Genomic DNA, 14,885 nt, shown 5'->3' with positions numbered 1-14,885 from the left:
CACAATCATATCAGCTCCCCTAAATTCAAATATCATGTCTACAAAGATATCCTAGAATCTTTCTATCCAGCCTTAATTTCACATTACCAAATGCCTTTTGAACATTTTGAATCATTTGCCCCATAAACATTCTAACTATATCAGCTTTTTATTACTTCTCAGATGAACATATATATATATATATACATATATATATACATATACATATATATATATATGTATATATATATATATATGTTCTTTAACTTGTGATGGAAAACACCACCCATATCCACAGAAGGATTTGTAGAGGTTAAATGCAGATCAGAACTTACCATCTTCAATTTCTAAAAATTGCTTTATGCATTTCTTCTCTATTTTTCCCCCTCCATTTTGATTTGATTCTTCTCTCACAACATAGCTAACAAAGATCTACATTTAGTATAATTATACATGTATGGTCTATGTTGGATTGCTTTCTATTGGGGGGAGAGGGAAAAGGGGGAAGGAAAGGAAAAAATGTGAAACGTAAAACTTTACAAAAAAAATTTCTAAGGATTAGCTAGGTGTCACAGTGGATAGAGCACTGGCCCTGGAGTCAGGAGGACCCGAGTTCAAATCTGGCCTCAGACACTTAGTAATTACCTAGCTATGTGGCCTTGGGCAAGTCACTTAACCCCATTGCCTTGCAAAAACCCTAAAAAATAATTGCTGAAAACTACCATTTCATGTAGCTGAAAAATAAAATAATGGAAAAGAGTTGGGAAGAATGCACACACACACACACACACACACACACACACACACACACACACACTCTTTTAACATATAAATCTCTTCACAATTTGGCCTCCCTACCTTTCAATTCTTTCTTTTTTTTTTTTTAACATCTCTTTTCCCCTTACAAACTGTGCAATCTAGTCAAACTAACTATTTGCTGTTCCACCCATAGAACAAACACTCCATCTCTCATCTCCTTGTCTTTGTACTGGATGTACCATATAATGGGAATGTACTCACTCACTCCTTCACTTTTATCTCCTGGAATTCTTAATTTCTATCAAACCCCACCTCCAATATAAGCACACATCCTAACAATGTCTTTCCTGATCCCTGCAGCTGCTGATACAATCCCTCCCCAAACCTCCTCATAATTATTTTATATACAGTATTTATACACTTGTGTTATGTGTGTGTTGTCACCCTCCAAGGGAATTTAAGCTCCTTGTAATAAGGGCCTTTAACTTTTGTCTTTGTAACCTCAATGCTTGGCAAGGTACTGAATATGCAGAAAATATTTTAAAAATCTCAACTGTTATTAGATAACATAAATACATAGTGAAGGATTGTGAGACTTCCTCCAAGCAGTAGGTGCAAGACAGTAGAGGTCATCCAAAGTTTGGATTATCAAAGCATAAATAGCATGGGTAAGGGGCCAAAAGATTAAAAAGAAATTTAAATATTGTTGGCATTTTATGGGGATTCTGTTCCCTGAACATATGCGAAGGATATACAATATAGCAACTATGTCTTCTGAAATTCCTATTTCATAGTAAACATAGTTCTCATTAATATCTGGTTTCTTCTAGATAATCCTGACTGATTATATGAACTGACAAATACTCGATCACATCCTGCCCCACTCCCCAATATATATTTTGGAGAAAGAACTGGAATATTCTTTGCTTTCCACTGACAATTCCAAATTCTTCCTTTGCCAAAGTTACTCAATAACTTCCTTTGAAAAATTCAGCCCACTGTGGTTTTCCACCTTTTTCAAATCAGTATCTACAGTTTAATGACCTATACCAGGTCATTTTCCCTCTTTTATGAAGGAATTTTGCACCTGGCTCACTGTAATCCTCTCCTCCATAAATCCAGTCTTCACATTAGAGAATTCAGTTTGCATATTGATGCTCCATCAAATTTCCTATCTCCCAAGTCTTATATCCTTAGATTCCATTAGACCTATTCTTTCACTCCAGTCAGTTAAACATATAGGATAGCTCATTCTTTCACATGAGTCATTATCTTTTTCCCCAAAGATATGTTTGGGGATGTGTTTTAGGGTATGTTTTTGAGGTAACTTTCCTTGTTTCTGTCAAAGGTATCCCATTCTTCCAGTCTCTCTCAGATTCAAAATCTCAGCATTATATTCAATCCCTGACTCTTCCTCATTCCACATGTACAATGGCTGCTAAATCCCCACACACATCCAATCCCCTCTCTCTCTACTCACACTGATCAGGCTCTTTGTTTTTAAGTCTCTCCCCAGTCCACTCAATCTTTCACACAACTGCCAAAGTGATTTCCTTAAGCACAGATCTGATTGTGTCAATAACTCAATTTACACAGGTGATTCCCTATGACCTCAAGAATAAGTTATAACCTTTTCTATTTAATTTTAAAATATTTTCCAACCTATAGCTCCAGGGAGTGCATAGCTCCTTTGAACTGACCATGGCCAAAATCCACCCTCCTCAGAGTTCCATTCGACATCAGGAGAGAGCTCGGTCCCACCTAAACTTTTCATGATCTTCCCAAGTTCTAATGCTCTCCCAACCTAATTAGTGCTAATTACCTATTTTGTAATATATTTATTCTGTACACCCTTTATACTTGTATCATGAGTTGGAATACAGACTACTTGAGAAAACAATTTGTTTCCTTTATTTTTGTACAATTAGCAGAATGTCTGGCACTTAATAAATACTCATTGATTATTATATCTTATAGAATGTAGTATTACATAATTCAGCAATTGGCAAAGGCTTCACTAAGGACTGGCTTAAAAGATACATTTTTCAGACAGTAAAATAAAATTAATAAATTGTCATGTGGTAAGATAGCAAAATACAGGTTTATTTTTTTTCTTATTCAACAAAAATTCTTACCATGTAGTCAAACTGAATTTTGAAGACAAAACTCCATGTCTAAAATCATTTTACCTTGGCCATTTATTTAAAATTTCATAAAATCTATGTCATCTATTATCTGCCAGGAGCTTTGCAGGCGCACACACATGTACATAGAACGAACACACACACACACACACACACACACACACACACACACACACACACCACACACACACAGCAGAAAGGAGTCAAGAAAAAGGAAAAACTCTAAGGATTATTACTATAGGCTTCAGTGGCATGTTAAGACATTCTGATCTATTCAAATCTATTACAGAAGAAAAGCTTTGCAAAAGCAAAGGAGAATTTGAAAGTTTTGCTCCTCAGGCTGCAGTGTTATAGCCTATAAGGCTTTTTTGTGAAATGAGGCCATTTTTATACATTTAGACCCCTTAAAGAGCTTTAAAGAGCTTTAAAAAAATATATTTATAGGCTTTTACCATATTATCTCAATTAAAAACCTATCTATGTAATAAAGGAATATCTATTCCCCTACTTAGCTTCTAATATCATTGTATTCCAGAAAATAAAATATTTTATTTCTATCCTTAAAAAGAGTACACAATTTTCTCTATAACTATATGTAAAATTTCAGAATATTATAGAATCAGTAAAGGCAAAAGTAAATTCTGAAAGAAATACATTAGCCTACTCATCACATGGACATATTATACCTTAAATGACTCTTTTTAATGAACCGTACATTAACAACTGGATTTCATACAGGGTTCTGAGATATATGAAGTGTTTTACATGCATTATCATATTTGCACTTCACCACAGTCCTGTACACCAGGTAGATCTCACAGTATTATAATTCCCAGAAAGGCCTAGAAAGATCAAGTAAATTGTCCATGGTTACACAATTTGTATCAGACATAAGTTTTCCCAACTCCAAGATCCAACACTTTATCTACTATATCCCCGTAGTCTTAGTTTACATATAAGACATAATATTAACTATAGCTCATTACAAGGTTTTATATAGTATGAAAAAATAAAGGGATTTTTTTCCAAATTTTTTTTAGAATTTGGATATTAGTTGGTACTTGTCCTTCATTATCGAAGAAGACCAAAATGACATCACTATGTTTAAGACAATTTACAGTGTGTTCAACTGTGGCTGATCAGACCAATATGAGCTCAGAATGTTCTACCACAGGTTGGGCACAAATAGTCCATGTGAACAACTGGGGTGGTTACTCTAAACTTACATATTTCACGTTTCCTTGAGCTGCTTCAATTCTGCCTTGCTTATAGAGCACAACACCCTCTCTGATGAGGGCATGCCATGCTGGATGGTCCTGGACCAGTGTCTCCCATTGCTGTATAATCAATTCTAAAGTTCTTCAATGAGACCTTCAGGGTGTCTCAGTATTGCTTCTTTTAACCCCCCTTGTAAGCATTTGCCCTATGTGAATTCTTCATAAAATAGTCCTTTGGGCAGGTATGCATCTGGCATTCTAACAATGTATTCAGCCCATCATAGTTCCACTCTCTATAGTAATGTTGGAATGCTAGGCAGTGTAGCTCAAGAAAGGACCTCAGTGTCTGGTGTCTTCTACCAGGTGATCTTCAAAATCTTCCTAAGACAATTTAAATGAAAGCGATTCGGTTTCCTGACATGGCGCTGGTAGACTGTCCAGGTTTCACAGGCATATAGCAATGAGGTCAGCACAACAGTTCTGTAAACCTTCAGTTTGGTGTCAATCTATTACCTCTTCTCTCCCACACTTTCTATTAGAGCCTCACAAATACTGAGCAAGCTCTGGCAATGCATGTGTCAAGCTCATTGTCAATGTGTACCTCCCTGGAAAGGATACTGCCAAGGTAAGTTGTCCCCAGTATGTAAAAATTCTCCATTTACTGTAATCGATGGTTCCACATATGAGTGGTGTGGCTGACTGATGGAGCTCCTGTTTTCTTGATATTAACTGTTAGACTAAAATTAGCCCAAGCAGCAGAGAATTGATCCATACTTTGTTGCATCTCAGCTTGAGAGGTTGTAATGAGTGCACAATCTGCAAACAGAAGATCTTCATGCACCAACATACTCTCCACTTTGGTCTTGGCTTATAGCCTTTTCAAGTTGAAAAATTTACCATCACGTCGTGTTCATCCTCAGATAAGGCATTTGATAATATGGCTGAAAACATTATGCTAAAAAGTATGGGAGCAAGGACTCGGCTTTGTTTCACTCCATTGATGACTGGGGAATCTCGAGAGTACAGTCTACTATCCAGATCCTGAGCAAGCATGGAATCATGGAACTGACATACAATAATGATGAACTTCTCCAGACAACCAAATTTTGACATACTGTTCCATAAATCCTCACAACTGATGGTATCAAAGGCCTTGGTCAGATCTACAAATGTTGTATAAGGACCTCTGATCTGTTCCTGGCATTTTTCCTGGAGTTGTCAGGCAGCAAACACCATATCGACTGTTCCTCCACCCTCTCTGAAGCCACACTGGCTCTCAGGGAGGTGATCAGGTGAAGGATCAGCCCACTGAGAAGGATTCTAGCAAGAATCTTACCAGCAAAGACAAAAAGAGAAATGCCCCTGTGAATGTCATAGAACAATCTATTCTCATTACCTTTATAGAAATGGACAATGGAGGCATCCTTGAATTCTTGGAGGATAACCTCTTCATGCCAATCAGTTTTTGGATGGATGAGCAATGGACTCCCCCCCCCACACACACACACACCTTGTAGATCTCAGCTGGAATAGAATCAGCACCAGGTGCTTTGCCAACTGAAAGGAGCCTAATGGCATTCAAAACTTTTTCTTCAGTTGGAACTGCAGTTAGGGACTGATTGACTTCAACTTGAGGTAAATGATCAATAGTTTCTGCATTGATTGACAATGGTCTGTTAAGAACACTATGAAAGTGTTCAGCCTATCTCTTAAGATCATGTCCCTATGGTTAATTGTCAAACAATTTAATCATTATATATGGATAAATGTACAGAGTAGTCAAGAGTAAAGTATCAAGCAAAATTAATATTATTGTTATGTATTAAATATCAGAAATGTGAATAAAGGAATTATGACAGATACAGTGACATATCTGCCCCAAAAAAGACCAGAGAAATTTTCCAGTACAGTAAGAGAAAGAAAAAACTAAAAATACAATTTCAAAATGTAAAAATAGAATGCATTCAGACTCCATAGTTCTTTCTTTGGATGTGGATGGCATTTTCCATTACACATTTTTTGGGACTGGTCTTTGATCACTGTATCTCTGAGAAGAGCTAATCTCACAGTTGATCATCACACAATGCTGTTGTTAATGTATATGATATTCTCCTGTTTCTGCTTGTGAGAAGGGTAAATTCTTAATATGAACCAAACAAAAATAACAGCTACGAGCTTCAAGACTCTATTCCAAGGTTCTACTGACCAAAGATTGAAATAAAATACCCACAAGTACCTTGCTCTACTCCAGGTAAAACACCTTAAGCAAAAAGATAGTAAAGAAAAACCTAGGACTAACTGGCATCCTAAAACCAAAGTTAAATTAATTACAAAATATTTAAAGAAAAACTGCACATTACAGATATGAAACTATATACTCAAAAATCCATACAATATTTAATGAAACAGAGGGTCAACCATCCTAAGGCAAGAATAAAAAAATTAACATTTTCACCAAAAAAAAAAAAATGACTTAAAAACAAGGATTGATAAATATTCTTAGAGTATATAACAAACAGGTCAAAAATCTAGAAGAATACCTATGAGACCAATCAGAAATAACATCACCAAGAAATAGTAAAAACTGATAACAAGTACATGTTGAATGTAACCAAAAGCAAATTTATATCTGGTCAGAACCCATCAAACAGCTAAAGTGCAAGAATAGAATCAAAAAGCTCTCCACAGGCATTATCCACAAGAATGCAACCAACAACAATAACAAAAACAATCAAACCAATGGTTGAATCACTTGGATCTCATTGTGGAACCAGAAAGGTTTTATGATAGCAATTCAGGATCATTAGTCCAAGAAATTGCAAAAGATTTTTTCTTAGAAAGACTGGATTTAGTGGTCAATGTAGATTAATCAAGAAAACAATAGACTATTACGCAGTATATTACTATAGACAGTAAAAATTTATTAACTACTAAATACAAATTGTAAATGGAATATCTATCTGTTATCTTTCATGAACTGAAAGACAAGAAATCTTCATGTTACAAATAAGAACTCAACCAATATAATGGGACCAGAACATTCATGTCAACCAAATTGTTGCCTAGATATAAAGTTTATTTGAGGCTGTTTTAATAGAGACTGCCATACGAAATATCCATACTATACAAATCATATGGAATTAAAAAGCTTTCAAAACATAGAAAGGTAGATCAAAATCACATGGGAATATAATGAGATATAAATCATCTCAGGTATCTCTGTCTACTACTAAAGTTGTCTCAAAGATGATTCTTTGAGTTTAAAGAGAATCAACTTAGATTCTAAAAATTTTATACAACTACAAAGAAAAATATTTTAGCAACCTGTCCATAGAGTATTAATTATAAAATAATACCAGAATAGTAACTGACATCACAGAACTGTTTCCATCTGAATCTCATCAAAATAGATGAGAATAAATTAACAATTTAACTAATATGTATTTTTAAGATTTGCAAAAAATTTTGCAACAAATCTGTGAGTTATTATTGACCCCCATTTACAAATGAGCAAACTAAAACTTAGAAAAGTGATTTACTCATGATGACAGTGATAATAAATGTCAAAGGTATGAAAGAAACAGAGGTTTTTCCTGCCAATGTCCAAAACACTACATTCACTATTCCATGACAGAAAGAAGTCAGAGAAAGCTTCCCTGAAGTTGCATTTGAAGTCTTTAAAGAATAGAATTAAGGAGAAGGAGGACACTGCAGATATAGTGAGTTAGGAGGCATTCCAGATTCAGTTCTGTGACCCTGGGCAAAACATTTATGCATTTCTTAGCCTGAGGTTAGTTACCTAATGGTCAAATATGTAAGGAAAGGTACAGAAATAGAAGGTATATATTATATTACCTTGACAGACAAAAGCAATTTTGATTGAAGCACAGAGTCTAGGGAGGTTAGTCATTAGATATAAAACTAGAAAAGATGGATGGCACTAAGTTATGGAGAGCTTTGAATAACAGGCAGAGAATATGGTTCTCAAGAAGAAATGCAAAAACCACTGAAAATTATTAAGCAGAGAGGTAAAAGGGTTCTATATTTTTAAAGGATTATTCTGGAAATGGTATGAAGGACAGACTAGAGAGAAGAAGTTAGAAAATCTATGAAGAAGCTTACACAAAATAATATAGAAAAGGAGAACAAGCCTCTGTTCTGGGTTAGTCATAAAAATAGAGAAGAGGGAGATGCAAAAGATGTTACAGAAGTAGGATCAACAGGACCTAGTAACTAATTAGCTATATATATATATATATATATATATATATATATATGTATATGGCAAAAAAGAGGGAAGTATCAAATGTAATAGTACTCTGCCACTTAATAACTATTTAACCTTGAGAAAGTCATTTGGAATTTCTAAACCTCAGTAGTCTCATCTGTAATACTAATATAAAAACCTTTCACTAAGCACTTACTACATACCATAACCTTTGCTAATAGCTTGAATTCCAAATTTTAAAATGAGATAGTCCCTGCTCTAAGGAGCTTAAATTCTAATAAAAGAATTCTCAACCAACAGGAATTTACATAGTAATCTGAAATCTGATCTTCCAAAGATTTACAATGTTCTCTGCTCATTTCTATCTCCTAACTTCCCTAGCTACTCTCAAGTCTCAGCTACTCTTCTTATACAAGTCTTTCCTGAGTCCCTCAAAGCCTAGATCCTCCCAGTGTAGATGCATATCCAATGTACAATATCCAGCTTCTATTCTGTCTACAAAGACCTGTTTGCCTGTTATCACCCCCCCCCCAATTAGATTTTGAGTTCCTTTAGAGCAGGAACAGATTTCTGCCTTTCTTTGGATAGGTTTAAGTACAATGCCTAGCAAGCAGTGAGTGCTCAACAAATGCCTATTAACTGAAGACTTTTTTTGTTGTTGTTTTTGCAAAGCAATGGAGTTTAGTGACTTGTCCAAGGTCACACAGTAAATATTCGGTGTCTGGGGTTGGATGTGAACTCAGGTCCTCCTAACTTCAAGGTCAGTGCTCTCTATCCACTCTGCCACCTAACTGCCCCCTAAAGACTTTAAAAATAAACTGTGCAGAAACAGGAGTTTGTCTTTCTTGCACATGGCCCCCATGCCAGCAGGCTTCCCCTCCTATCTCTACCTCCTGACTTGCTTCAACTGTCAGTTAAAGTCTCTCCTTCTAAAAGAAACCTTTCCCAGTCTTCCTTAATCTTAGTGCTGTCTTATTAGTGAGGTAGTAGGTAAATCTAGAGACAGATGGACAGTCAGACAGACAAATACATACATAGACACACATATATAAAAGTTAAAAGAGGGTTGTTGCAAAAAGCAATTCATAGAGTGATAAGTTTGAAAATCGGATTCAAGGGTTTGAGAAATTAGACAATGTATAAACACCAGAAAAAAAAAATCTAGTCTTTGGCTTAATATGTAAATGTTTGCCCTGGGCAAATTACTTAATTTGGTCTCTCTGGTCTACAGTTTCCTCATCTACAAATGAGATAGTTGGATTAAATGACCTCTGAGCTTCTCTCAAGTCTAAATCTGAGATTCTATAATTCTACAATGAATAAAGGATCATCAAAAAAACAATATCAGTACTGATCTTCCCAATGTAAATAAATAGACATTAAAAATATAAAACTCAGGTCAAATGTAACAGAGAATATTGATACCCTATTATCAAAAATCAAGTATATATATTTCTTCTGTTAAAAACAGAATCCAACTGAAGTGAAAACAAGTAAAATATCAGGCAGTTTTTGCTTAACTGTTTTTAAGGATTATACTTTGTAATGTAGTATGAAGAGACCTTAAAAGCCTTCTAGTCCAACTCATAACTTTTTTAGATGAATTGAGGAAAGAGAGATTAAGTGACTTGCCTAGGATCACACAGTTATTAAGTGAAGTATGATTTGAAGCTAGGTCTCCCTGAATTCAAATCCGGAACTATTTTGCTAAAACAAAAAGTAACTATACAGTTTTTTAAAGTTTCCTACTTTATAGCTAAATATACTTGTGTGTGTTTCCAAAGCATTTCAAATTAAGCATTTCAAATTGCTAAAATGTAACTTTTTCCAAGTCAAAAATAGGCTTTGAAAGCACCCATGAAACAAAAGAAATCCAAACACAACTGTTATTTAATTCTTAAAGTTAATTAAATAATAGATTACTTAAATTTGACTATTTTTAGCATCTACCAAAACTCTAAACTTTAGTTATTTCCTGAGTTTTGACATATAATAGGGATAGAGAGTAAGTAGACTTGTGATTTCATTGCTATAAAAGACTCCCAGATAAGGAAATGCCATCTATCACTATAAGTTAAAACCTTCACAGCAAATTAATCTCAGAATTTACCAGCAGTCAAATAATTTGCACATAGTCACATATTCAGTATGTTGGAGGATGGACTTGAACCTAAATGAAAGGGCACCTCACTAAACCATATACTGTATCCCTTCCACATTGTAACTTTTTGCATGGAAGTTTCAATATATTCTGAGTCAGCATAAGAAATTAAATGAAAATGTTTGAGGAATTTTGCAGGTCACAAATGACAAGCAAAAAAGTTAAAAAAACTCAGAAATGCATGTACAGTATTGTACATTATCAGCATATTTTATCTCTCAATATCATAATAATTCAGGCTTTTTCTCTGGTTTGAAGGGAGGGACAACAGATTTTTAGGCAGATTTTCCATGATGACAGGGCTCCATACCCCAACCCAAACAATACAGAAGGGTTAACTAAATAATAGCTAGTAAGAATACCTAACATCTAAATGATGTTTTAAAGTTTGCAAAGCACTGGATGTAAATATACATATATATATATATATATATATGTGTATATATATATATATATATATACATACTCATGAATAACATTAAAACATTAAAGACTTACAAGATGTAAATAAAAGATGTAAAGCCTGCTATTCACCTACCCAACATTTGGTAATCCAACAATACCAATTTTCAATGAAGTCCCAAATCTTCCAATGATTGGATGTGGTTTAATTCCATCACCACCCTTTTTGGGGGGCATCTGAAACATCAAAATGTAACTTTTAATCAAGGTTTTTTTTTTTCTTCGTCCCCTTCACCAAAATATACCTTTATTCCACCAAATTATACCTGTTAGGGAGTCATTAGAACAGCACCATTAAAAAAAAGTTAATACAATAATCATAGAAAATGACAGAACTCCATATAGCTTTCTAAAAATAGTCCTTTCAGAGATCCTTTAGTTCTAACTGCAAACACTCCTGCAAAGTCTTCAAGACGCTTACCACAATGGCTACTGAGAAAATTAAAAACTCAGCTACAGCCCTCCTAAGGCACCAGTGTGCCGACTATGCTCTCTGCAAACCTAATATGCGGCTGTAGTAATAACGTACAATAAAATAGCAAAAGAAATATTAGCTCAGTACCTCTCCCCACTTTAAGCCTGGTTCCTACCTATTTAGCATATTATATGGAGTCCACTCTATGGACTCTCTCTCTCTCTCTCTTCCCCATAAACGGGCAGATACTAAAAATAAGCTTTTGGTGTCTTCCTACATTTTGTGCCAGCCACCCCCCCCCTCCGAGTGCCCGAAGGAAAAGTTCTGCTCCAGGAACTAAGTTGCCCCGTTCTCCCTGTGTCCTAAGGTCCCTTTAAGCTCCAAATCCTATCATCCGCCCCCCCATATCCAGTCCCTTATTAAGCTTGCGTGGCTTTCAGGTCTGAGGTTGCCTGTCCCTGTCCTCCGGGCAGGGGCCTGCAGCCGGGCCCGCAGCCGGGGCTGGCCGGGCCCGCAGCCGGGGCTGGCCGGGCCCGCAGCCGGGGCTGGCCGGGCCCGCAGCCGGGGCTGGCCGGGCCCGCAGCTGTCTCGTGTCACGTAGTCCAGGCTCCCCATAAAGGACCGGTCCCTCTCGGGGGCCGCTGGGTCCCGGCTCCGTCCCCCTCGGCTCCCTGCCCGGGGCCGCGGCTGCTCCCCGCCGGCCCCTCGACCCTTCCACCTGCCCCCCGCCCCCGACTCCGGCTCTCCCGGGCCAGCCCAGGCGACCAGGGGCCCGGCGCGGCCCGGCCTGCCACCCCATGTGCGCACGCCCCAGCCCGGGGCCGGCCGCGGCTCCCCAGGCCGTGCGGCCTACTCATTCATTCCGGCCCGGCGGGTCGGACCCGCGGCGCGCCCGCTCCGGGAAGCCACGGGGACGGGCGCGCCCGGCCGCGACCTCCCCACGGGGCCTCACCTTGCCGAGGCGGCGGCGGTGACACAGATCCCCGGCGCGCGGGGAGACGGCGGCTGACGGGAGCGAGAGGAGGGCAGAGCGGAGGGAGGGAGGGAGGGAGGGAGCGAGCGCGGCTCCGTCGGGCCGGCAGCACGCACGACGGTGGCGGCGGAACAGGCGGGCCCGGCCGCCCGCGGGAGCCCAGGCAGCCGCCGCAGCCGCCGCGCTCGGGCACCGCCCCCTCGCCGCCATTGGCCGGCCACGCCCCGGGGCCGAGCCCGCGGGGGCGGGGCCCGACGCTTCAGGGGCGGGGCTCCCGAGCCAGCTCCCGGCCTTCCGTGTCTGCTCCACGTGGTCCCTCCTGCCTCCCGGGACCCCGGAGCCCCGCTCGGCCTTGGACTTGCAGTCCTTGGCCTCTTCTTGAGCGGCGCGTCCGCGTGCTGTCGAGACGGAGTCGGCCCGCGCGATCCTTGCCCCGTCCCCGGGCAGGGATGCGAAGATGTCACGGATCTGCTTGTCTTTTCGTTTCTTTTTCACCTTGGTCCATCTCTCCCGCCACCCTAAGAGAAGGGGAACATGCACTCATTCATCCTGGTCCTACGGGGAGAGTGCTGGGCGGGGGCCTAGTCCCAGTTCTCCCGGCTAGCGCTTCTCTGTTCCCCCCATGGACAACAACAGCAGCCGCCTGCCTGGACCCTAGCGGGACCAAACGGGATGGCTGTCAGTCAAGTAGTCCAGAGCCTCACAGGTAGTGCCTGACCTTCATCTAGGGCCCATGTGGTTCCACCGCTCAACAGCCTTGTGGTCCTTAAGCACTGTCCCCAGCTGTACAACACATCTGCAAAGAGTACTTTCAATTATTTTCCTCCAAAATATACTGAACCCCCCAAAAGTAATATCACCCCCAAACTGGTTGGTAACGGCTTACAGTTCTTTAGGCCATAGTTGGTACCTTCTTATGATTCTTGCTCTGTTTTGGACCTCATGGGATTTTTTTTTTGAGTTCTGTCCTTCCAGGACTCATCCACCATTCCTACAATATGAATTAATTTAATCTTCCCAATAACAATTTACATGGAGTTATGGATTCATTCACTCAACAAGTGACTAGTGGCTAGATTAGGTGCTAGGGTTAGAACGATGGAAAATGAAAACAAGTCATGCTATAGTCTCAGGTCTTTGTAACTGTAGCCACACGGAGTAGGATGCAAACTGGTAGCAGTATGCCTGTATCTTAACTCCTAAACAGCTAACCTCAGCAAATTCATCTCTAAGTAGGTTACTACATTTTTTTTTAGTTTTTTGTTAGGCAATGGGGTTAAGTGGCTTGCCCAAGGTTACACAGCTAAGTAATTATTAAGTGTCTGAGGCTGGATTTGAACTCAGGTACTCCTGACTCCAGGGGCGGTGCTCTATCCACTGCGCCACCTAGCTGCCCCTCACTAATGTTTTTCTTAAAGAGAAAATTGCGATAGAATTATATCTCTTTGCTCTCTTAAATTATTAGTCAGGGAGAAGTGGCTGCCCCAGGTTGCTATTTCTTTTAATACCATATTTATATTTAAACAATAGATGTCTTTAAAAGCCTAGCATTTACAGAAATACTAACTGTTCCTGAGACACTTAGAATCACATTCATCTTTTCACTGTTCTTTTTTAATTCCACAGTCCAATCACTTCTTCAGTCTTAATATTTCTTAGCTCACTCAGTCCTTTCATATGCTAACCCTAGTTATTACTTGGACTTTTCTCACCTTTAACTAGATTGTCTCCTCTATTGTCAAAATGCAGTTGAACCATTCTAAGGCAATAAGAGTTTTTAAAAAGCATTGTGAAATAAAATAAGTCAAGATAAATTTCTGAGATTGAAGTCATATTTCCAGACAGGAGCAATAGCCTGCCCCTCCCCCCATCATGCAAATTAGTCTGGTTTTCATTAAAAGATTTTGAGACTATCCTCCAGGTTTGATTGACTCAGGTTATTGACCACTTTGTGATTGTCTGATTATAAAACAGCCAAGGGGGAGCTCCAGGTCCTCTCTTAGATGCTTGCCTAATGGTAAAAAAGAGGAACAAGTCAGGAAAGGGATATTTACTTAGGTAAATGGACTTGAAGTATCCTCAATGTTTGCCCTTATTGAAATTCTTCTCCCATACTATAACAGAAATTCCCTGTTGTTAACTGTTGAATGATCTATACGCATTTCATTTTGTTATGGTATTGATTCTAAACTATGAAGAGTCTAGCCTGATTCAAGCCCAGACCTGAATTCCAAGTTAATAGTATTCCCTTCTACTCCCAAACTAAAAATTCTAAAAATGCTATTTAATATAGGCCATTAAATAAGAGGCCAATTTTATGGTGTCAGTAGCGTCTCAGTACATTTACATTATTTAAATTTGGCAATTTTTCCTACACTATTTAACCTTTCATCTTCCTTTATTTCCCTGGACTATTTAGGTAAACCTTTCTAATTACAATCAATTATATTAATTATCTATGTTCAGTTGATTCTGCACATCAATTCAAGCCTTGTCTTGAAGGGTCAATTGTATAAGACTCCTCATTGGTGGAGATTGATTATTCAG

General features: G+C 38.7%; 1 protein-coding gene across 1 annotated transcript in view; it reads right to left on the bottom strand.

The window, feature by feature from the left end:
- The window catches only part of OLA1 (Obg like ATPase 1), a 256,203-nt gene extending 243,735 nt beyond the window's left edge, over positions 1-12,468 (bottom strand). The window contains exons 1-2 of the mRNA XM_074215686.1: positions 12,318-12,468; positions 11,027-11,127 (exon numbers count right to left, since the gene is read on the bottom strand). Of these exons, the coding sequence (XP_074071787.1) occupies positions 11,027-11,127 (101 nt within the window). The 5' untranslated portion in view covers positions 12,318-12,468. The remainder of the gene's footprint in view (positions 1-11,026; positions 11,128-12,317) is intronic.
- Between the last annotated feature and the right edge of the window lie 2,417 nt (positions 12,469-14,885).

The sequence above is a fragment of the Macrotis lagotis genome, chromosome 1 (assembly GCF_037893015.1).
Source record: "Macrotis lagotis isolate mMagLag1 chromosome 1, bilby.v1.9.chrom.fasta, whole genome shotgun sequence".
Taxonomy (NCBI): Eukaryota; Metazoa; Chordata; class Mammalia; order Peramelemorphia; family Peramelidae; genus Macrotis; species Macrotis lagotis.
Note: the sequence above shows the minus strand (reverse complement) of the source record. Positions and strands in the feature narration are given on the sequence as shown.